General features: G+C 32.5%; 1 protein-coding gene across 2 annotated transcripts in view; it reads right to left on the bottom strand.

Annotated features, from left to right (window-relative positions):
* Nucleotides 1-24,098, bottom strand: part of LOC107453695 (proline-rich protein 36-like) — a 36,108-nt gene extending 12,010 nt beyond the window's left edge. Inside the window, exon 1 of one of the 2 annotated variants that reach the window (XM_071177536.1) lies at nucleotides 23,277-24,098. In XM_071177536.1, the coding sequence (XP_071033637.1) occupies nucleotides 23,277-23,959 (683 nt within the window). In that variant the 5' untranslated portion in view covers nucleotides 23,960-24,098. Of the gene's footprint in view, nucleotides 1-13,106; nucleotides 13,798-23,276 lie in introns of those variants that run through there. The other variant, XM_071177537.1, reaches the window with a different exon arrangement.
* Nucleotides 24,099-25,629: the final 1,531 nt, after the last annotated feature.

The raw sequence follows: 25,629 nt of genomic DNA, 5'->3' as shown, positions 1-25,629 counted from the left end.
ATTGCATTTAAATGGCCCGGAGCAAAAGGCTTAAACTCGTTTCGAGTCCATTTTCGAATTGCCCCCTTTAACAATCAAATTGCCCCCCAGTGGGGCGTGGGCCCCACGTTGGGAAACACTGCTATAATCAGAAAAGCAGTGTCATAGATTGAGACTGATTTTCTACCTAAATACCTAACATATAAATAAATATGTTGAATATTTAATTATCTGTTAGGTATTTATTTAAAATGATTATGTTAGGTTGTCCTAATTAATATTTTAAATAGTGTTAAATCGTTAGTTGTACGTTAAGTATTCATGTAGAATCATTTTGTATTTTTATAGAAATAAAAATTTAGTTACGAATTCATTTAGATTTATATTTTTTATCTTTTTCAAAACACCTAATATATATATGTATAAACACAAATAATGTAAGACAGAAAACTATTAATTAATGGGAAAAACCAAAAGTCTTCCTCAGGACACATCTTTTGGTATAATTTAATGCGATGTTTCTGAATAAAGAACAATTATATATATGTATATATATATACAGTCCAGTCACATTAATGTGACCACCACCTACTTTCGACGTTAACGTGAAATAACCACTCACAGAGTGCAGGTGGCAGCACATTACAGTGTAGTGTATATATTGGATGTCCTAGGGCATCGAAAAGCATTTCAGTCGTTGGCGCAATGCAGAAATATAGCGATTTATCCGACGTCCAAAAGGGCATGATTATTGGTTTTCGGGCCAAGGGTGGAAGCATTTCGGAAACGACTGATTTTGTGAACTGTTAGCGTGCTGCCGTGATAAAAGTATACCGTGCATGGCAAAATGGCACTATACGAAACAAACGGCGTGGCACATGTGGTGCACCACGGGGCAAAGATGGCAGAGGTAAACGAAGGCTGCGGAATTGCGTTCAGACGAATAGACGTGCAACTGTTGAGCAACTGACCGTCAAGATGAACCAAGGGGCTACCAAAAGTGTATCCTCAACAACTATTCAACGAACGTTGCTGCGCATGGGCCTCCGCAACAGACGCCTGGTTAATGCACCTATGCTGACTGCTGTTCATCGGTGACAAAGGCTGGAATTTGCACGCCAGTACCGCAACTAGACGTCCACAGAGTGGCAACAGGTGGCTTTTTCCGATGAATCACATTTTATACTCCATGGGACAGATGGACGTTGGCGCATACGGCGTAAAACGTCTGAAAGTAAACACCCTGCAACAATTGCCGGAAGGCTGCAGGCTGGAAGAGGGAGCGTTATGGTTTGGGGAATGTTTTCCTGGCATTTACTGGGTGCACTCATCATTGTGGAAGGCACGATGGATCAGTACATATCTGTCTTTGCGGACCATGTCCACCCCTACATGCAAAGGATTTTTCCTCAGAATGATGGCATCTACCACCAGGACAATGCGAGGTGTCATACAACTCGCAGTGCATGTGCGTGGTTCGAAGAGCACCAGAATGAATTTACCGTACTCCCCTGACCAGCAAACTTACCGGATTTGAACCCAATCGAGAATCTGTGGGACCACCTCGATCGGGTTGTTCGGGCCATAGATCGTCTACCGCGTAATCTAGCGCAGCTGGCCACGGCACTGAAGTCGGCATGGCTCAACATCCCAGTGAACACCTTCAGAAACCTAATTGACTTTCTTCCTGCACGTTTCGTAGCGGTCCGCTCAGCCAAAGGTGGTTATTCTGGCTTTTGACAGGTGGTCACATTAATGTGACTGGACTGTGTATNCTGTGTATATATATATATATATATATATATATATATATATTCCAGTTTTGGCTCGCTCCAGTGTTTTGTCAGGAAGAATCACAACACGTAATGATGGAGCATTGGGTTCAGTATTCTATCTTATCTCATGGCAGAGATACTATGCTGAAATGCCTCGAACTCATACATACGTTGATATTGACTCATACAATGGTTGAAATTGAAATCATTTTATTTCCGCGGGAGCAAGGAACAGCTTGATATTGAAAAAATATTCTTAATATAATGTTTAAATTTAAAATTAATTAAGGTGTTAGGATTGGAGTAGAGGTTAAAAGAGTATAATGTTTAAATACAGTTCATTCGCTTTGGCTACCATTAAAGTTTATATGTTAGAAAAAATAATTTTGAAAGTTGACCAAGCTTGACGCAAAAGGAGGCTGATTCAAGGTTATACAACGAATAATCAAAATCCGTTTTTAATCTTCCTCACCTAAAAGCTGATTTCATTTTAGCATAAAAATGCTTGAGATACTGGCTTGCATTAAATTGTAACGCTGAATTTGGTGTTTTGTTTGTATGCTTAATTATTTAAATTTAACTTATGGGGCTAACACTGCTACGTCTAGATTAATTGCCAATAATGGATCTCTTCTCGTGTTTCTAAGTGATGGTCAGGGATTACACTTACACTTGGGAATTGAATTAAACAGCAACAAGACTAGAAGATTTTGGCATGCCACTGACCTCTGAGTCTGACCAATGAAATTTTTAATATTTTTTTTTTTTTTTTAGTCTTTTTCTCACCTCTGTGAAATGTGAACCTGCAGGAGGCTATAAAAGCGTGTTCCGTCTGGATATAATGTACTAATCAAAACATAAGAAGTCTATTTTCTGACTGACGCCATTTTTGAGATTGGCTTTCTATTTTGATAACAAAAATGAAAGACAATGATTGATTTTTCTATTAATTATTCCAGATATGGTAATTTTTCTTCCAACAATTAACGGATCTATTAGAATTATTGAATCTATTCTAAAATTATTATTTTTCTAATCTTATTTTGTAATCTGTGTAAGAGAAACTCGTTCAGATGCGTTTCAGCTGCATTGATTTTTAGGTAATTTAACAGAAACACTTGCTTTTTCCAGTATTTTAAATTAAATTTTCTACAGTATTAAAATTCCGTTTCTATGTGTGTAAAAAACGAACCCTGAATAATTTTGGATCCAATGATTGAATTTTCAAGTTCTCGGACTGAATCTTAATAGTTTAAGGGGGTGCAATATATGCTAATTAATTAGGGCAGACGATATTTAAAGTTTGAAATCAGGCACAAAAACGTACTTTCTCTGAATAAACATACCTTTTTTTTTAACGCATTCGCAATTCTGACCTCAAAAATATGGGGGATAGGCACAATCTCTGAATTATGTTTCCCACAGTTTGGTCAGGAGAGCGATCCAAAGTTTGGACTCCTTAATGTTAATTTTACTCTTTGCGTATTTCGCCATGTCTTGAAAATATCTTGGAAATATCATAAAATATCGTCTGTACTAACTAATTAGCATATTTAAGATCACACCATTTCTTGATCTTAGCATATTAAGATCAAGAAATGGAGGTAATATTTTGGTTGTTGTTTTTTTCGTACTGTACATAAAATCAGGCGAAAATAATCATCGGTCCGTGATAAATCCTATGTTATGCGTCTGTTTTCTCGTGTGAAGACTTATTTCGTTGCACTGTTTGAATTTTCCTTGCAACATTGTGGTAAAATAACAGGCAATAAGCCTGTCCATTCAATTAATCGCAAAGTTTAAAGTAAAGAACATTTTTTACCTTTACGGTTTTCAAACCTTTTGCAACTAGTATGGTTATAAAACCATGAATACAAAATTATATGCTTTTTTTAAATCATTTAGGACTAGCATGGTTTTAAAACTGTAAAACAGAAATTTTACTGGTCATAAGAGCTAGACTTTTGGTTAAGAAAATATGGACGTTCATGAGACTGAGAGATAAGTCCTCTCGGTAATAATATGTATGCAACTGCAAGGAACTAAGTGGCTTCATTAGATGGGCTATGTTGGCTATTGGCGCGATAAAATTCTGGTTGTTTAACCTTATTAGGCGAAAGCAGTCAACAAACAGTTTTTCTCACAATTAACAGTTTGTATACTATCTTTTTCTTGCTTATTTGGCTGTTCTGTTCGAATTTGGCAAACGGACAATGAAACAAATTGCCATTTAATCATTTTTCCGAAAAATTTCGAACAGTCTGCATATAAATTATGAACGTTATACACTAGTAAATATTTCTTTGTCCTGGACCTAAAGATATTTATCTAAATTATCTAATTAATCTGTATTAACCTAACCTTAACCTGCAACAAATTAATCTGTATAGTTCAAAAATTACGTCTTAAAAATTCCCTTATCTGAAAAATTATATATATTTTTTTAATGAAATCGGGGATAGCCGAAATTAGAGAAAATGGTCTTAATATTTTGATTAAAAGTGTGGCCGATATTTGAAACTACCTCAATTTATTTTTCGTCATATCAGACAATGTGATTAAAAAAAATTCTTTACGCATTTATTAAACTAATTTACACAATAAAAAGTTGGTAAAATAAAGTTTAATAAATAATTGAGTCATTAAGAAAAAAATGCATAAAAACTTTTTTTATAACTTATAAAGATAAAAAATTATATAATTCATTAAATTATTCATCCATATTTGAAACACCCTTCTGCTATTTAAACATCTGGTTCCACACTCAGTTGATATAAAACTTTTACGGGGAGAGTCAATAAATTCCTAAAAGACCAGTATTACAGTACTATCAGTAAGAGGTGGTAGTTAGGGGAAGCTACGTCTGGTGAATATAGATGATGATGAAGAAGTTCTATTCTAATTCCTGCAGTTTTGCCACAGTCACTTGTCCAGTGTGTGGTATGATATTTCCGTACAGTAAGTTAGGTGTTGACTAGGGGACCAATTTAGGCTAGAGTTCGGTTTTCGCATCAATTTATCCTGTTCGTTGGAATATATTATTGCTGTAATGGTCAGAAGTGGGTCATTCTCAGCAGTAATCTTTAGTTTAACATTATTTGATTCAAGGTGACCCGGCGTCTCATTTATAAGGTCAAGGTCAGCTTGATACTGCCTGCAGCATAGTAACACAAGAGTCGAATTCATCATTAATGTTTCGTGCCGTCTGCCATTCCTTAGTTCCAAGTAGGAACTCGTATTTCATAAATGTGCGAATTTCTGGGAATTTCATTTTCAATAAAATTAATTTTTAATTTTATCTTTAATAAATTTTTTGTGCTTATGAAGTTTTTTTTAATATAAGCTTACAATGTTTTTTTTTCCTCTTCTTCTTCTTCCACATAGGCTTACAATAATGCCTGCATATACTTTTTTCTGCTTTTTTTTTCAAAACAGATGGATTCAATATTTAGCTAATAATAAATAATAAGCTGCTAAATTTGGCAACGTTACTAACTACAAATTCCATCCTCGATGAAATAATAATTCTTTTTTATTTTTTGATTTTATAATTATAAAAAATCAATAAAATTCATCTTTAACAGCGTAATTTTAACAAAGAAACTCTAAACCTAAACAAAAATATATTTTTGTAACAAGTTGTCAGGTTTATAAAATAAAGTAAAGCGTAAATAGAGGGTAGTGGGATATATTTTTAAGGCGTGCTCTTACTGAAGTACGGAACCGCATTTGATTTGTCTGTTACCTTGGATTGTCTTGAAAACTGGATTTGTGAAATATAATGATGTATTATGCAGGATAATTCAATGTTTATATTTAATAAAACATCATAATTTAAATAGAACATTTTAATTCCATTATTTTTAGTAAAATTATTCACATTTATTGAAAAATATTATTTAAATATTGGCGGCGGTTGTTGGTTGGTTATAACATTTTTTAGTAATGAATTTTCCCGAATTGACCCAAAATATCAAACGAGATAACTAAGGGATTTTATGAAAATGTTTTTCAGTATTTAATTATAAAATTAAATATTTAAAACCAATAATTTAAATATCAGACATTTTTTTTATCTTAATAAAAAGTCATGATGATTTCTTTATTTTTTCTCTTAAAAATTTAAAAAAACAGCCTTTAGCCAAAACATTTTGATACTACTATAACAATGTTCGTTAACCTCAATTTATTTTTCTGACCTTTATATATCGTAGTTTTCAGTATACAAAAATAAAAAAGGGTATTTTTTTTTCTTTAAAATAATAGGTTGCTTGTTCCTTTTTCCTTGATTTGAATTTTTTTTCACATAATGATAAATGTTGAACTTTTCCGCATAATATAAACAAACAGATTTTTTTTTGTTTGGTCATTAAAAACATTATTTTTATTTATGATATTTAAAAATTAAAAACGGCCTTCTTCCAAAACACACTACGGGCCATTAAAATTGCTACACCAGAAGGGCGACACACCAAGAACGTGAAACTTGCAGGACGGGTAAAGCATGTTTTGGTATGCAAATGATTAGCTTATCAGCTCACATTCATGCAAAGCAGGCTGCGGTAGGGAGACCTATAATGCGTGTAAAAGAAGAAATTAGACAGTAAGTTTCTCATACAGAAATTGAATTTGAGCGTTGTTCTTGGGTTAAAAAGTTTTTTATGTCTCGGGGAAGAAGGAGAAATGCCTACCAACACGCGTCTGAGTTTGATCGAGGTCGAATTGTGGCCTACCGGGATTGCGGTTTATCATACCGAAGTATTGCTGCTCGCGTTGGTCGAGAAGCCATGACTGTTAACAGAATATGGAATCGATGGACTCACGACGGTCATATGGAACGCCGTGCTGGATCTCGGCAGCCCCCCATCACTAACAACCGAGAAGACAGACATGTTATCCACATGGCCTCAAGGGATCGTACAGCTACGTTACGAACCCTGAGTCAACAAATCGGGTCATTGGCAAGACAACAAGTGTCTGCATTAACAGTTCGACGAAGTTTGCCGCAGCATGGACTGTCAGCACGGAGACCATGGCTTCGGCTACCCTTGACGCTGCATCACAGGCAGGAGCGCCTCCAATGGCGTGATCAACAACAAACCTGGTATCAGGAATGGCATGACGTCGTCTTTTCAGTCGAATACAGGTTCTGTATACAGCATCATAGAGGCCATCCGTGTTTGGCGACATCGTGGAGACCACCCATTGTTAGCTTGCATTCGACATCGTCATACTGGCCCATTACTTGGAGCAATGGTATGGGGTGCCATTGGATACACGTCCCGATCACCTCTTGTTCGCTTTGTTGGCACTTTGAACAGCGGCCGTTGCATTTCTGATGTGTAAGGGCGACTTGCTCTGCCTCATCTTCGAGGCCTCCATTACGCTACGTTTCAGCAGGGCAATGCACTACCGCATTGATGCCCGCACTCTCCTGACCTTCCTTGACACAGAACATGTTCGCCTGTAGTCCTGGCCAGCACGTTCTCCTAATTTCTCACCAATTGAAAACGTCTTGTGAATGGTTGACGAACGATTGACACGCCACCACTCGTCAGTCACTATGGTCAATGAATTGTGGCATAATGAAGATGCATGGAATGCTGTACCCGTCCATGCTATCGAATCTCTGATCGACTTGATGCCCAGGAGAATAACTGCTGTTATTGCTGCCAGGGGTGATTGCTCTGAGTACTGATTCCTCAGGATCTACATCCCAATATCCTGAAAATTTAATCACTTGTTCTTCCGACTATAATGTATGTGCCCAATGAATATCATTCTGTTATTTGCATTCCTTCCTGGTTTAGCAATTTTAATGGCCAGTAGTGTATATCGAGATTAATTTATAAATGAAATAACGAAGTGTACCGATCTCAATAAAAAAAAACCTCTGAATTCCCTTATATTGAAAAACATAAAATTTAATATAATGAGAGAAAGAATTGAGATAAAGGAACTTTTTTTTTTTGCTATAAAAAATGCTAAAGTGTTTCAACTAGAAACCACATTTAATTTTAAAATACCAAAAACAAAAAGCACCCTCTTGATTTATACGTTAAAAAATATGACATTTAACATGGCACCAAAAAAATTGAGATCAAGAAACTCTTTACGCTTTGGCTGAAAAACTATTTTAATTTTTTTAATGACAAAAATAGAACCTTGATTTTTTCATGTTGAAAAATATGATTTTTAACATTATGAGAAAAAAAGTTAAGGACAAGAACGTTTTGTTTTTGTGCTATAAAATAATCTTGAAATATTTTGGCTTTTCATAGTTTCTAATGATATAACAAAAAGCACCATTTTTATGTTTAAAAGTATGATTTTTAACATTATGCGAAAAAATATTGAAGTAGTGAAAATTGTGATTTACCTGTAAAATATTTTTGAAATTCGAAATTTTTTAAATATTAATGTATGTGTTACCAGGAATTCAATAGTAGGCAAATAGTAGGGAGTGCAGAGCACTGAAAACTCTTCATGGGGTGAATTGTGGTGTCAACGCTGAGACTCGAACCGCGTTCTGTCGGTCGAGAGATTGGCAGAATAGCTTCTCTGATATAGTATGCACCAAGTTGCAAGGAACTAAAAGGCTTCATTAGGTGAGCCAAGTTAGTGCGAAAAAATTATATAGTTTGCTTTGCAAACCATGCAAACCACTTTTATCGCTAAAAAGTTAAATCTATTTAAAATGTATTCTAGCGTAAAATCTTACGAATTTAAACTAATATCTTAAACCTTTAATAATTATTCCTCTTTAAAAAACTAAAATTTTTTAGTGCATTAGGAGTTATTCAATTAAATGACATGCAACAGAAAAACTTCAAAACATGGGATTTCCCAATACATTAGGAATGCACCGAGAACAACAAAAAAACAATATCAGACAATTATGTTTTAATAAAAAATTGATTTGAAAATTCAATGTTTTCGATATATCACAGAGCTTTTTTTTCATGCATACACGTGTTTAAATTATAAAACATATTTACTTAAGTTCATGCAAAAATAAAAGATGATAGTTCAAAAATAGCTGCTACTGTCATGAAACTAAACCACTTTTGAAGTTTCTTGGTAAAAGCAAATTTACAAATCAACAAATTACATTGAATCCAACTTTTTACATACTAACAAATATAAAATCAGACTGTATTTCATACATGTGAGAAGCGGTTACCCCTTTACTAGCGCGTTAGTGCAGCAACCGCACATGCGGTTCGCTGAGTTATTAAACATAAAGCATAATTTTTATGCTACATACCAAACTATTTACAAAGTAGCCAAGTTACAATACGCCACCTTTCTGTAAAATCACGCAAAACATTTATTCTGACTGAACCTACTTCAGTATTACGTCACCATTATTTACTTGTTATACAGTCATTAGAATACAATTACAAAACAATCAACATTATTTATGCTCATGGCATTGCACATTAGTATATCACACTTAAATATGTTAGCATATATACGCTAGCATTGCAGCATAATAAAGACACCAAGACTGCCATAAGCAGATTTACTTAATTTCGTTTCCTTAAACTAATTATGCGAGTGTTTGAGAGAAAAATCATTTCATAAAAAGCAATAGTCTATATGCATTATCAAATATTAACATTCTTGTAGAATAAAGGAGAGTGTGTGGAAGTCGAACTCTTGGCGATAGATGGCGCCACTGGAAAACAAAAACAATCGCACCCCCTCTGCCTAAACAGGCATACGTCAACAAAGGAGTGTGTAAATTAAAATAGTTATTGTCTAGCAATCAAGAGATAAGCTCTCAGTGAGGTTGTTAGTTCATTTCGCGGGAGTGGTAAGTGTTACCTAAAATCAAACACAGACTAAAAATAAATTTCTTGTTCAACGTCATTGCCAAGCCAAAAACCTATCACCCAAGAAATAAATAAACCAGTCCTCAATTATCGAAAGCGCTATCAAGAAGTCTATTGTTACAGGCTCGTTTCGTGGCTGCTAAATAGTAGTATTATTAGATTTATTATAAACATACATTGATTTAAATTTTTCAATGACATCATTCATACAAGCGATCGAAAAATAAAATTGATATTTTTGGGTTTACTTAAAATTGCAAAATTAGCATCGAAATTGATATGTTTATGAAGCATTATGAATTAATTTATACTGAAATTATAATGTACAGATAAGGTACTGTCGCTAACTTGATTCAGTCGACCAGAACTTTAAGTTACTTAAAATTTAAACAGCTGAACTTCATTTGGCAAAGAATGTCAAATAATGTAATAATAGAATAATTATATATTCGGGCTTAAATAAAATAAAATAATAAATAATACATAAAAGTACTAATCAAAATTTGTAAAGAAACCAAATTAAATAGTTAGAAAAGGCAGATAGTCATCTTGCTACCTGTTATAATCTGATAACTATTTCGATTATGCTTAATACAAGTATGTTAGTTTAAAGTAAAAAGCTTCATCAAAAGAAACTAATATTTAAGATTTATTTAAATATATCCTATTATAATTAAATATATTTAGATTAAAAGAACTAGTAAACTAATAAAAACTAAAAAACTAACTTCAGCAAAAGAAACTAATATTTAAAATTTATTTAAATATAACCTATTACGGGGAAAAGAGATTGTGTGATGTTTAATTTTTAGATTTAAAAAAAACTAATAAACTAATAAAAACTAAAAAACTAACTTCAGCAAAAGAAAATAATATTTAAGATTTATTTAAATATATCCTATTATGGTGAAAAGAGATGGTGTGATGTTTAATACTTAGATACAAAAACTAATAAACTAATAAAAACTAAAAAACCAACTTCAGCAAAAGAAACTAATATTTAAGATTTATTTAAATATATCCTATTAGGGTGAAAAGAAATTGTGTGATGTTTAATATTTCGATTTAAAAAAACTAATACGCAAGGAAAGAAAATCTATCAATTTATCTACATAAAAACAAAATCAAGTATTATAAATAGAACTACAAGGAAATTTAAAAAAAAATGTAAGAAGTAATTCCAAGTAAAAACAGCGACAAGCATTTTGTTATAAATGGAATATAATGTGAGAAGCAAACGTACAATAAGACGAAATACCTGATTAAAAATCCAAGCATACACTAAAACATTATCAAATGAAAAAAAAAGAGATATGAAATGGAAAATAATATATGCATTTTTAATTTGAATACGTTTTAGTAATACCTTCGAATGTTAATCAAGTATTTCGTCTTATTTTACGTTTTCTTTTAGTATATATACAAGTATATCAGTATATATAAAAGCATAAGCCATTATTCACTCATCACTGATTTTCACTCTTCCAATGAAGTTAGAAAGATAAAATTTGAATATGTGCTCCTTTTGGATAGATAGAAAAACTATACTTTACTAAAATAAAATAAACTAAGTTATTTTGTAATTATGGGTAACTAGTCTAATTTAAGATAATGCTTAATAACACGTTTTTACCCATATAGAAGTCTCATATTTCTGCCATATGTTCTTTATAACATAAATAGAAAAAAAATAGAAAGTTTCATTTTGATATATTGTAATTAACAGGGTAATTAGCCATAATTACCGAAATTGGAAGTCATGCTAGTTAGAAGTTGATCACAAAGATGAAAGTCTTAAATTTCGACCCTGTGTTCTTTATCAAATAAATCGAGAAACTAAAATAGTTCCATTTCAATATTTCGCAATTATGGGGTTTATTGACTTATTTGACAGTAATGCTAAATAACACGCATAAGTTTTCCCTCAAAGATGGAAGTCTCAAAGTTTTAATGTGCTTTTATCTTATAAAAGAAAAACTAAATAAATTTCAATTCGTTTCATTGAAATTATCATGGTATTTAGAAAGTAATTTCTACCAAGATTTTCCTTATGAAGTGTTGAGCTTTGTACATCATCTCATTTATGTTTATTTCTGGTGATGATTAGAGGCTTTGCTTCAATTTTATTAACTTGCATCATCAGCTTCAACGCATCTTTCGCTTAACTGGGCACATCGTTTTCCAAAACTCCCAAGTATTCTTCCAATTCAAACAGCATCATTACCACAAAAAAGAAATCGCCGACTTCTATTCATTATTCTATCAATACATTTCTCTTTACATCTTTCAAACACAAATTAAAAAAACATTCTTTTCAGTAAGTTTATCAATTTAGATATGAATATATAACTCGTATTCAAATAGATCTTTTCAAACCAAAGCTAAATTAAATACTAAGTTACTTGAAGCAACACTTAAACTAAGCAACTTCGCATGAATTAGGATGGATTTTTCTATTGCAGAAATATTTTAAAAATAGTGGCAACAAGTAATATCTTGGAAACAGACTATATTTTTTGTTCCGTTCATAAAACACTAGTATTCGGTATACTTTTGATTTTAAACTTATCCTTTTTTTTCATTTTATTTTTAATGATTCTTATTCAGAACTATATTATTATCATAAAGATGTTTTAAGTAACATCGTTATTTATGTTACATTATTTCTCCGTCCGTATTTACAAAATCAGCTACATAGTATAATACTTTCGAAACCTTATAATATATATTGTCTTTCTAACTTATTTTTCTACTTGAGAGAAAGATACAGATTCAAAATAATAATTAAATTGTATTATACTTATTTAAAATATGTCCAAGAGAAAGTAAATATATAAAAAAAGGCTTTAGGTTCTAGCTTATGCTCCCGGATATTATGACTTGAATGTTAAGAGAAACTAAAACTTTCTGTTCTCGCCAGTTTCATGACACTCAAAATTTACCTGTTAAGCGTACTGATAACATGACTTCAATTTTGAACTAAGAAACATTCTTTTGATTGCCATTGAATGTAATCCATCCTTTGCCATCGAACGTCTTCGATTTCTTTTATTCTACTGGTCAATAAACGCTTTTTTTTTTCGATGGCGCTATGTATGAATCTTCAATATCAGTTCAGAGCATTTCTCAAGATCTCGATTAAAAACGTAAAATGTTAAAAATTGCACTGTTCCAAGATTTTTTCCCAATGCCCGGCAGGGGAATGGCTTACGTTATATAGGCATCTGAAGGGCAGATTTGTTGGCCACTTTTCAGTGGCACCATATTAGGTGGGCCAACGTTTCTCCCACAGTATGGACTGAGAAGGAAAGGGCATCCATGCCTTGCCCGGGATTCGAACCAAGAACCTTTCTGATGCAAGGGTTTTTCCCTAACCCCTATACAAGTCGGTCGGCACCGTTCCAAGATACCTTTACGCAAAATTTGGAAATCAGTATGTTTGCTAGATCCTAAATTAAAAATTTCAAAAAAAACGTACAAGTTATAATAGATCTCGATAGATTAATTTACATACCTGTTTTGAGGAGGAGGAAGACCCCCTGGTCCCAGGACAAAGCCTTCCCTTCGAGTTTCTCTCTGAGCCATTTGAAAATCATAATCCATTTCAGCGTCTTGAGCAGCAACATTGAGGAAAACGCCAACCAAAAAATCAACCTCTTTTATAAAAGTTTCATTTGGCCTGAAACCCAAAGAAACGTAAGCGTGTCGAAGAGCGTCTGTAACAGACTTTGTCTTCTCAACTGCACTCATAGCATCGTCGTCGCACTCGGCGACAATAAGCTCTGCAAGCTCAGAAGCAAAGGCCGTCATTAAAGTCTTCTTCTGATCGGGAGGCTCGGTGTGAAGTTTCGTAAACATTGCTATTGATTGCATCAAGTTTTCGACGATATCAGTGAAATCTTTGTCTTCGGACTTTCCAAACACGCCTGATTCAATTATGTTATCCACGAACAATTGCGCGAATTGGTCGTTCATCTCGTCAAAACCCATTACATCGCTGAATGCCATTCGGGCGTCAGATTGCCCAAAGCTAACGATGCATATCGCTACTATTGCTAGCGCCGACCACCCTATGTTCGGCATCATAATGCACCGAATTAATGTATAGGAACAGGATCTTAAAATTTCGCCTTTATATACAGTAATTCAAGCTGTGTAAAATAGTCCTCTTTATTGCTAATGCGTTATCTGAAAAGTTAGCTTAATGATTGTTTTTCTTATAAATTTTTCGTTATAAAGCGATCTCTAAATTGACTTAAGTGCAAAGTCAACATGCCTTGATGATGTTTGCTGAGCTGTAGTTTTTGTGTTTACATCCAAAGGAACGTAAATCTTTAGGGAAAGAACTTAAATCTTTAGGTGCTAAATCAAGGACAGATTTCAGAAGTTTCCTGTGAAGACTTTTAATTACATTTGTTTAACATGCAATTAGCACTAAAAAAAGAGCACACGCGAATCGATAGATTCGATTAGATTTTTAGATAGATAGATTTGATTATTTAAAGATTTCTATGGGTATTTCTTCGTTGGACTAATTTAGATTATTGCTAAACCCATATAATCTACAAACCAAACCTATGTAACCTATACAACATGATCAAGCATTTTAGTATTTCAAATATTTAAAAAAAGTAAAATCATTTCAATGTATAAAACTCTTGCCTATCATTTAAAACTATTTTATAGGTATTCACGCTTATTTATTTTTTTTTACCTTACAGCCGGCGTTGAACCGCTGATCCAATTCTGAGTGTACTACTATCAATGCTCAACTCAGTAACCTTGTAATTTTAAAACCAACCCAAAAGACAAGGGAATTTCTGAATCAAGCATTGGGGCAAACCGACCTTCATTTAGGACCTTTTTATGGAACTAACCCACATTTGCGTTACACGGAGAGGTAAATTACGAAAACATCTAACGCTGAGCTAAACGGCCAGGGAATTCTAACCCATGATTTTCCTACCACTGAAGATGTTTTACTCCAGTATTGTGGTCGGTGCAAGCCAAGTGCGAAAATTGTATCCACCAGTCCCCGTGGGTATCCAAACTTCAGGAAGGCAAACGCTCTATTCCCTGAGCCACAACAACTCACTTCTACATTATTCACCTTTTTTGGTACAAAAAGAACAAAATTATCCCACGCATATAAAGTACCGATAATTTACTATCCAATGCACAGCACTCAATGTTAATTATGCTGCACCTTTTTAAATTGAGATTCAAATAAATTTGAGGATATTTCTTCAGAATTTTATTCAAAAGCTTTTTAATCTCTACCTTGTTCCTTCGCAATCAGCAATAATGTATGTTGTTCTGAGATTCCAAAACGAATTTTGATGTGTGGTAGTAAAATCGCTTGAATATTAATGGGGATATTTTGATTCATAAACCACATAGATATAAATCGCATGAAGGAGATATGCGATATTTGAGATTAAAACCGACTGTATACGAATTGCTACTTTAAATCATATAAAAGTGAATCATGATAATGATCTTGTTATCTTTATGCAGAATTAGGTACTTGTACTTTAAGAAGAAAGAGAGCACGGATACCTACATACGTGAGCTATGACGTCAGCTCCAGCTGTTAGTTTATGAGCAAAATGGCGTGTTAAAGTCGAGCTAAGTCGGAATGTTAATTAACGAGAAGTTAATTAAATACAACACAGTACATCGAATTTGTTAAAATATAATTCTTTCAACGTCATTTTACTTAACTTGGATTTATTATTTGTTGATGTATTTTATTATAACCGTGATTTATTTTTGTTTCGTGTACCTGGCAGCTTCAATACATAATTAGATTGTTTATGTTCTACGTGGCTTCGTCTTTGCGTTAAGTAAGAAATATATAGTGAAAGAATTGAAATCTTTGTGAAAGGATATAAAATGTGTTACTTAAGAGAACTGATACTTGTCGCGGTGGCTTACTCGAAATAGAATGGAAAGAACAGTTGCTAACGAGAGGGAAAAAAAAGTCACATTTTAGCAACCAACCAAGATCGAGGTACCCATGCTACGTCACTTGCAAGTATCCCAATAATAAACAAACAACTATTGTTTTTTCTTAAAATTTATATGGGTTTAAATTATATATGTAATAGCACGGTGAAACCAAAATGTTCACGTTACTTACGTTATTTTATTACGTTGTTTCTAACGCCGCGCTTTTTTGATGTCCCCTGACAAATACAATAGAACCACAGGTTATTGTTATTTTATGATAGAATTCTTAATAAATTTATACAGACTTTAAAGATTATACTTTGTACAAAAAAATACAATAATCATAATCATGGGTATTGGATTCAATCTTCATGATTCTAAGGGTAACCTTAAACATGCTGAATAAACTGTGCAGTTGATATTTTTAAGTTACGAAAATCAGATCTTTTTCAGAATATACATAAATTTTTTTTCATTGATGGAACTGAAATTTTTGCCCTCAAAATAGCGGGGAGGGTAGCAACAATAGTTTACGCAAATATAGTTCCAATGGTTAAGGGAAGAAAGCAGGTGAAAGTTTGAGCATTTATGTTAGTTTCACATAAGATCACTAATATTATCATTCTATATAGCATTGAAATGGAACAAAATATCCCATCGCAACATGTTTGTCCCTATAACAGGGCTTTCACCTTATAATTATTAGTTAACATCACACGGTTATTTGAAATTGAACATGAGCTATGGAACTATTTATGTTGCTGTTGTTATTATTTCTAATGCCACTTGCCGATACCAGCAAGCCTGCTTGGTGAAACCAAGCGAATTTAAGGCAGAGGGTGCGTTTCTTGTTTCGAAAATGGCGCCATCTATAGCCAAAAAATACGACTTCAGCCACACACACGTCACAATCCTTTTATAGGATGGAGACATTCATACATCCATTGATTCATTCACAAATCGTAAATTTGACCTGAACCAGAGAGCGATTGATATCCAATTCAGCACCTCCAGGGGTATGATTTGCTATAAAAACATGGACGACTATGTGACCCGTTAGATTCAACGTGCATTAGTCACCATTTACTACACTGGGAGGGATCGAACTCACGACCTCTTGGATATGGGCCCAACGCCCCACAGTCTGGCTATCCCGGGCCAGAACTATTTATCATCTATTGTGGGGTATACCACCTACACACCACTGATACCATAGGACATCCCCAGATACCCTGCTGGACATAAAATGCGACCGAGGAACCCAGACTGTTTTAGTCAGAATAGCAAGTGGCCATCTCAAGTGCCTGTCATTTTAGGGAGGAAGAAATATCTTCCCTTCTCGCAAAAATGTTGTATACAACCATCTTCACTGGAACATATTCTAGTTTGACTTGGACTTTCTAATTTTACCACAGATACCCTTTTTATTGCGGATTTCCTCGCGACCTTTTAGAGCTTATCTGACGCATGTCAGATTAAGAGGATATGCAAGAACAACACTTTTTAGTAGTTGATATTTCGCTCGAGGACGCCATTTTATCATTCCTCAATTCTCAGCTTTCTATTTTGATCAATTTTGCAAGTAGATCTTTCAATTTTCTTATTGATTCATTAACCTTTTCAACTACTTCGCCCATGGGCTGCAATAGCTGCACAACTCAAAAAATCATGTTTTGAGGTAAGTGGGTTTAAAGTTTCCATTACTAGGGAAAATGTATAAGAAATGCTTTAGTTTGATTAAACGAAGATTATATTCAAGTTGAATTGTGAGTTGTGCTAGTATTGCTGCTGAAAAGAATGTGTACTTTCATATTTACACCTGTTCTTAGTCCGAAACTCGTTTGAGTTGTGCTACTATTGCAGCCCATGAGCGAAATATTGCGTTTTTGCTATTGAATGATTAGTTCCAGAAAATGTGCTCCACTATTAATATACAATAACTTGTTACCGAAAAAAGGGCCCATTAATTGAAATTTTATACTGTGGAGTAAGATTTAAATAGAAAGTTGTATGATAAATTAGAAAACAATATTGAATATTTGTCAAAGAGTAAAATAGGCATTATTTAAAAAAAAAAAAGTTTCGCAAATTTTTCATATATATTTTAAAAAGGTTCGTAAAAAAAGGGCTAAAGAAAAATACAAAAGTTTCTGGTTTCCCAAATAAGGAGAGCATAAGAAAATCATCTATAAAGAAAATCGATAACAATTAAACTGTTTGTTATGACACCTCTAGCAAGGATAAAACAAATATAATTCGATTAAGGAAAAAGTAATTTAAATTCAGATGTTTTAAACCTAAACCAACAATTAAGTACATGAATTTCTTTCAAAATCGCAGGTATTATTTTTTATAAGGTTTCCCTTTTTAAATTGAGAGCAAAAGATAGAAGAACCATTAAGAATATTTAAAAACATTGTTCCTTAATATTTAGTGTAATTAATGATTTTAGAACGCTAAATTCTTAAAATTTAGGAATTTATAAGAAAATACTATGATTATTAAAAAAAATCTGCCTGGATCAAACTATTAGTTCAATGAATAAATTTCTCTGGCGACAGAGTTAAAGTCAGGTAGGCAGTGTTTCCCAAAGTGTGGTACGCGTACCCTCAGGGGTATGGGAACAGTTTAGCTGGAGTACGCGTTCTTATGCGAAATATCTTGCAACAAAGGAAATTTTCAAAAAATTTTATTTGAAAACAAAGCTAGCCATGAAAATTTACGTTTACGTACTTTTCTATTGGCTATTTTTCGCAGTTAACAGTTAATAATTAGTGGTGCCAACAGCCAGTTGTGATTTTTAACTTGAGTGCAATTTTTTTATAGTAAAAAATACATTCATTTTTTTATTAGTGGTACACAGCGTAACGAAAACTTTAGAAAGGGTACACAAAAGTCATAAGTTTGGTAAACACTGGCCTAGGGCATAAACCTTAATACTTTTCTTAAATCAACGCGATACACATTTTATAAAACGCAGAAATAAGAACGGCTGAGAGCATTGCAACTTTCCGTCCAGCTCCATAGTTAGACAAGTTACTATCATAAAATAATTACATTAATATTGTAGTTATCATTAAATTTACTTAAGTTGCCATTGACATATGTTTAGCATATTTTACCACACCACGTGCCAGAAAATATCGATAAAGTAAAAGCCGATATATTCAGACATTGCGGACTCAGACAGGCGTTACTCAATTCCTGACCAGACCACTGAAAAAATGTTTTCTTAGGATGGTTTAGAATCTCTGTCTTTTTCTTGGAGTTAAAAAATCATGGCTGGAATGTTAGAAACGCGTTTCTAAATGCAATTACAAAAAACTCTTAAATGAGATTTTGAAGTTTAAAATAGATCTAAAGGTACACGGAGAAAAAAACTCTGGTAAAATTACCATACTATAATGACATATTTGCTAAAAATAGCATGATTTTCGTTAATAATACCAAAATATACGGTATTTAAACCATTTACTTGGTAATTGTTTCTTTCACATGGTTAAGGTTTACAGGAAATTCTGCTTTTAAGAATTATAGTTCTTACTACCATATATTTAGTAAAAATATACAAAAGTGAAAAGTAAAGAAAAAAATACCGATTTTATGCCTTGCTCTAAACAAGTATCATGATATAATTACCAAATGTTACGACGCTTAAAACATTTTATTACATATTATAAAATTACTTATTGTAATTGCTTATAAAATTACTAGCATTTAAAACAGAGTCAAGCAAAGAAGTGAAGAAAGGTTTGATTCGTTTCTGTGTGTCTTTATGGTGAACAATGCATGTCGTTCTGACAAGTGTGCATGAGTGGTAATGGAGTGCTGCAGGACGCACATCACAGAGATTCGTGGTCATCATTCGAGATGCAGAACTTCTGTCGAAATTTAAGTCCTCTAGTAGAATGCAAGTGGTCGAATTTGAAATTGTTGATAAATTTCACTTGACAATCTAAATTATGCTTAGATAGGTTAAGAAACAATTGAAACAACTATTTCCATTTGACAGTGTTCAGATCATTCAGAAACACTTTAATTAGTAGTTGAAATTTAGATTAAAGACAAATTTCTTTGGGGGGTATGATTCTAAAATCTGCATGTAGTGATCTGGAAACGATAAGAAACTTGAAATGTCATCCAATGCAGAGCAGATTTTAAAATGCTCTAACTATAACTATATTCCTCTAACTATATTCGGCCAGTAGTTGAAATTTTGATTGACCATAAATTTATTGCAGAAATAATATGGCTATAAATTTTGCTTGTGACAAAGTTACCAGGAAATAATTATTATTTAATTTGTCAACAGGCTCGAATGTCTAGATCAGGTTTTAACACTCCAACTTTGTAATAATATGATTATTAATTCTGATTTTATTGGAAAGGATTGAAAGTTACATTGTCGTCAAGCGCTGGGGGGGGGGAAGCTCTCATAACGTAAGCATTCTAATTAATCAGAAAGTGGTCGAAAATTCGACCTGTGATAATGTCGACCTGCAAGTTCCCAACTCGGAGAAGCAAAAAGGAGATGGTGAGGAAGCGAAGCCAAGTGTGGTAACCATTCCACTATCTTTCTCTCTGGCAACCCAGTTGTTTTGGACATTTTTGAAGCTATCGTTGTTGTTGTTGTTGTAGTTCATTTACGTCGCACTAGAGCTGCACAATGGGCTATTGGCGACATCTCTTTGAAGCTATCGTCGTAACTCTCGAACCAAGAGTTAGATATCAGGAATTCTAGTCTAGATGAATCTCAAGCTTCTCTAACTAGTCCACAATGTTTAAAAACTATCAGAAATCTCACGATTGAAAATGCGAGAGTCTCCTGAATTAGGATATCATATTATTGAACAAGAAAACGAGTAAAAGAAAAACTATGGAAAACAACTTACGAATCGATTAACAAAAGTGATATTCATCGTATAACTCTACCTAGTAATATTTTTAAATACCTTTTTGGATGAAAATTTTTGTAAGGAAAAGATTGTAAATTTTGTAAATTGCATAATCGAGTTTTATTGTAGTTGAGCAGAATTTTAAGCAATTATGTCAAAAGGTTTTTAATGCAGGTTTAAATCGTTTTTAAAGAATATTTTTGGAACGATATAAATTCCTAACTAATTATTTTTTATAACATTATTTTACTTCCAGTTCAGATCACATTGTAACAATATCTATTATTATAATATTGTATTACAGTATATGATATCTATTATTGTAATGGATCTTTTTTTCATTTTCAGCAAGCGGTAAGTAGTTTATTTGCTCATATTTATATATATATATATACTCTTTTTGCGGATATAATCGTGTGGGCTGATGAAAAGATTATATCTTTTATTTTCCGGATTTTTTATAACAAATTTATCCTCCCCCCCCAGCTGTTTGTTATTTTTTTAATTATTTTTATTATTTTCCTCCCCTTTCTTCGCATGTCTGTAATTTTCCTTTGTTTTATCTTCATTTTCTTCGTGTTTTTTCGTATTTATTTATTTTGTTATATATATATATATATATATNATAGATAGATAGATAGATAGATAGATAGATAGATAGATAGATAGATAGATGTAGATATTTACTCGTTATTGAAGCTCATTCTGTTCCATTTGTGATAAATATTGAAATTGCAGAGAAGAAACAGGATTGATTTTCATTTCTTGGGTCATACTTTTACAACATGTGAGGTTAAAAAAATTCCGAGTAGTAAGACTGTGAAATTGTGGTGTATTTAAAAACTTACATTATTTATATATTGGAAACTTAAAAAAGACAGGTAATTCGAAAATATTAATGAAATAATGTATTTGAGGAATATAAGTTTAGTAATATGTATTTATATATTTATTTATTTATTGTAAACATTAAGCAGTAGCATATATTTTTTTACACATCAGAAACAGACAATAACATGATTATGAACAGGATAAGTTTGTCGCGGAACGAATCGTAATCAATTATGTCAATAAATGAATTAATCAATTATCAATAACTTTTTAATCAATTAGCCAATCAATAAATTAATTAATTAATTTTATCACTCTTTAATAAATTAATCAATCAACTAATAAATTTAATTGAATCGAATGCAGATCAATAACAAAATGACATTTTTAAGAGCATTCCGATACTTGTTAACGAATTTCTTACAAAACTTAATTACTTACAAAACAACGGTTGATGAATTAGACATTGAAGGAAAGAAATTGACCCTGCTATATAAATCAAAGACAGACTGGTCAAACCTGGTATTCAATGTTCGTCTAGCTCCTATTAACACTGTGTGTTCTGCGTCCACGCTATTGAAAGTGTCTAAGTTGATGAAAGACGTTACTGATCATTTTCCTTGAAAATAATACTAGCGGAAAAAGTTGACATGTGTCGAGCTCCTAAAAATAGGCCCGTATTTTTAAAACTCACCTGACGTAAATAAAGAAAACAAAACGGAAAACTAGAAAAACTGCTGTAGTCTTTTTTATATTTACCTTAATTTCCACTGTTTTTTCGTCGTCAACTTTGCAGTTTTTCTTTCAAAACAGTTTTGTTTTTTAATTTTCGTTGGGTTAGACAAGAGAATGGGAGCCTATTTTTAAGCACTCGAAGCATTTCGACTTTCTTTACTTTTATAATTTATCAATCAAATGAAGTGCTTACATTTCAGGTTTATCTACAGTTTCTTAGGATTATTAATTGAGCCGCTCAGAAGCCATTTTTTGATATTTTCTGATTTTTGGAAATTTTGATGAAATAAATAATAATCTTCTTAGTTATTAAAGGATTTACTCGTTGGTTACTTTTTTCTAGGTTAGACAGCCCTTTTTTTAATAGCTTCTGAATATATTGTATAATAATTTCAGAAGCCATTGTAAAGAAGTCCACTTTTTATCAATATTTTTTTACATAAACTTTGAAATAAAAACTAAATTCTTCTTCTTCTTTCGATATTTGTTGGTAACACTGAAAAACAAGAAATTCGTAGTTAGGGTTGCCAGACGTAGTATTTTTAATACTACGGTAGTATTTTTTCACCAAAAAAAGGGGTATGGTATTTTTCGTCGTATTTTTTTAAAATGTGGTATTTTTTTTTTAAAATTTTATTTTCATTTCCTAAAACAAAGAAAAGTGCCACTCTAGTTTTGAAGTAAAAAACAACTTTTGAAATGATCCAACAGTTTATTTTCTATTAGTCACTGTATCTAGAGATGATTGAGAAAAATAAAAGTTCGTTTATACTAGTAGACATGAATTTCTCATCTTTTTCAGCTGCCAAAAGGTATAAGTCCTAAAATTTTTAAGATGCTGTCATTATTTCAATAAATACTTACGTTTTTATTTACACATCCTGTATATATCTTGTTTTTTTGCAGAGTTTACACCTCGAAAAAAGACTTTATACACTTTTCTAATTAAATTAATAAACCAAGAATTTTAAAAACTAATGTATCAAAAAACATTAATTTTCTCAATTGTTGTGTTTTGGACTTAACCGCATTGGCTTCTGAGCGACTCAATTTCATAAATGCTACAGTTCGAAGACTCCAAAATATCGATTTCTCACGAATACATGTGGGAAAAAACAGAACATTTTTAAGACCGCAATTTTATGACTCCCTTCATTCCAGGGTGTCTTTCTCTATAATTTGAGAACCTGAGTATTAATATAATGACGGTCATAAATACAAGCCTAATAAATCCATAGCGTGCATAGAATTCAATATATTGATTTACTTACGTTTCTTCAGTACGTTTAGTTTCTTCAGTAAATTTAGTATCTCGTACACCAGGTCTGTATCCACCCTGGGTATGTTGTTCATGCAATATTTTAGCTGGTTGCTGTTGAGGAGCAGTTCTTTGGCCTCCTTGAAAATTGAATCCAGCACCTAATGGTTTTTGTGGTATATTACCGAATGGACTTCGTTTCCTAGTCATTTCAAATTCATATTCTCTATCAGCATTTTCCTCGGCGACATTAAGGAAGACGCCTACCAACATCTGAACTTCATGTACAAATTCTTCATTTGGACGGAAACCACTTTCTCTGTAAGCGTGTCTCAACGCATCGGTGACTGCTCTTGTTTTCTCTACGACGCTCAAGGCATCGTCGTCGCACTCGGCGACAATAAGCTCGGCGAGCTCGGAAGCGAAAGCTGTCATCAGAGTTTTCTTCTGAGATGGAGGCTCTTTGTGAAGCTTTGTAAACATCGCCATTGCTCTCATCAAGTTTTCTATAATCTCGGTGAAATCTTTGTCCTCGGACTTTCCGAACACTCCGGACGCAATTATATTATCCACAAACAGTTGCGCAAATTGTTCACTCATTTCATCGAAACCCATTACATCTTGATTCCTTTGGGCATGAGATTGTCCAATGCTTAAGATGCATATCGTTATAAATGCTAGTGCCGACCACCCCATGTTCGGCAATCCAGTGCACCGATTTAATGTATTGAAACAAAAGCTTAAAATTCCCTCTTTATATACAGGAATTCAAGCTGTGTAAAATAGTATTATTTATTGCTAATGCGTTGTCTAAAGAGCTACCTTATTGACATTTATTTACTTAAATTTCTTCTTTTCCCCCGTTATAAGGCAATCTCCAAGCTGATTTAAGTGTAAAGTAAATATACATTGATGATGTATTTACTGAGCTGTAGTTTCATGTCTATATCCAAAGCAGATATAGTTAGGGAAAAAATACAAATCTTTATGTGCTAAATCAAGGACATATCATTTACGATCTAAAATAAAATTTGCTATTTTTTTAAAAAATTTATAACCAAGAGTTTCAATACAATAAAAAATTATTTTATTACAAAAGTCAAATCTGAAACTATTATAGGGTAGACATTTTTTTACATTCATAAAGCGCGCACTGAAGATCTTACACGCATTCAATGTAACTTTCCACTCACTTATCAGGTTTTTATTTAGTATAATAAATCTGAACTATTTGATGGACCAACCTGAGATATGCTTATAATAAGTACAAGTGATAATTTATGTTACATAATCAGATAAATACACATATTCTTTCTTTCGTTCTTAAAAAATAAATAATAAATATACCAACAGTCTTGATTATACGATATGAGGTGTTTTAGTACTTAAGTCAAGAGACTGTCAGAAGTTCTAACCCCGTAATTTTTTTCCTATTCTTAATATATTTCAGCATAATTCCCAAAGTAAACACTTAGGAAATAAAAAAAAATTGCTGCAGTGCTAAAAAAGAACTGACAACTTTGAATAACTTTTGATCTATTGATTAGATCTCCACATTCTAGGGCTCAATCTTAATGGTTCGGAGCTTGGACCATTCTCCTGATCAAACTATTATCATCGTATTTCCCAGATACTATTATCATCGTATTATTATCTATATTATGGCAATCAAAAATTCGAATCCGGCAAAAAAGGTGTGTTTATTCAGTACGTTTCTGTGTCTGATTTCGTATCTTAAATTATCGCATGCACTAATTAGTTAGCATATATGAGATAAACCCCTTGAAACATTAAGATCGAGTCCTAGATCATGAAGATCTGATTATTAGAACAAATGTTACTCAGGGTGGTCCTTTCTTTGCGCATTGTACCTCCAAATAAAGAAGGTTTTGAGCAAAAATGGATGTTATCGAATTTTGATTGTATGGCGTTATAACGAATCAAGCTTTTCTGAAGAAACAGCTTTATATATGGGTCATTCTCACGAAAACCGTCATTTTTCAGTTCATAAAATCCCGAAAAAGTAAAGTGAATAAAAAGCTCTGAAACTTTTTATATTAATAGAAATATGTAATGGCATTATAAAGAAAGTATATATCCTATAAAATATACTTAATATTTAAATTAATTAATTTTTTAAATAATTAATTTATAATTAATTAATTTATAATAATTAATAATTAATTAATTAATTTAATAAATAAATTAATTAATTTATGAAATTAATTTATTAATTTTTTTTATTTATTTTTCAAATTAATTAATAAGTAAATTAATTATTTTCACTATTTAAAAAGTGAGGGAATGACACTAATAGTGAGGGAATGATATTTTATTTTAATACATGTTTTTATCTAAGTTACATC

The sequence above is a fragment of the Parasteatoda tepidariorum genome, chromosome 2 (genome assembly GCF_043381705.1).
Source record: "Parasteatoda tepidariorum isolate YZ-2023 chromosome 2, CAS_Ptep_4.0, whole genome shotgun sequence".
NCBI lineage: Eukaryota > Metazoa > Arthropoda > Arachnida > Araneae > Theridiidae > Parasteatoda > Parasteatoda tepidariorum.
The sequence above is the reverse complement of the archived record's forward strand: the minus strand, read 5'-3'. Positions and strand labels throughout refer to the sequence as shown.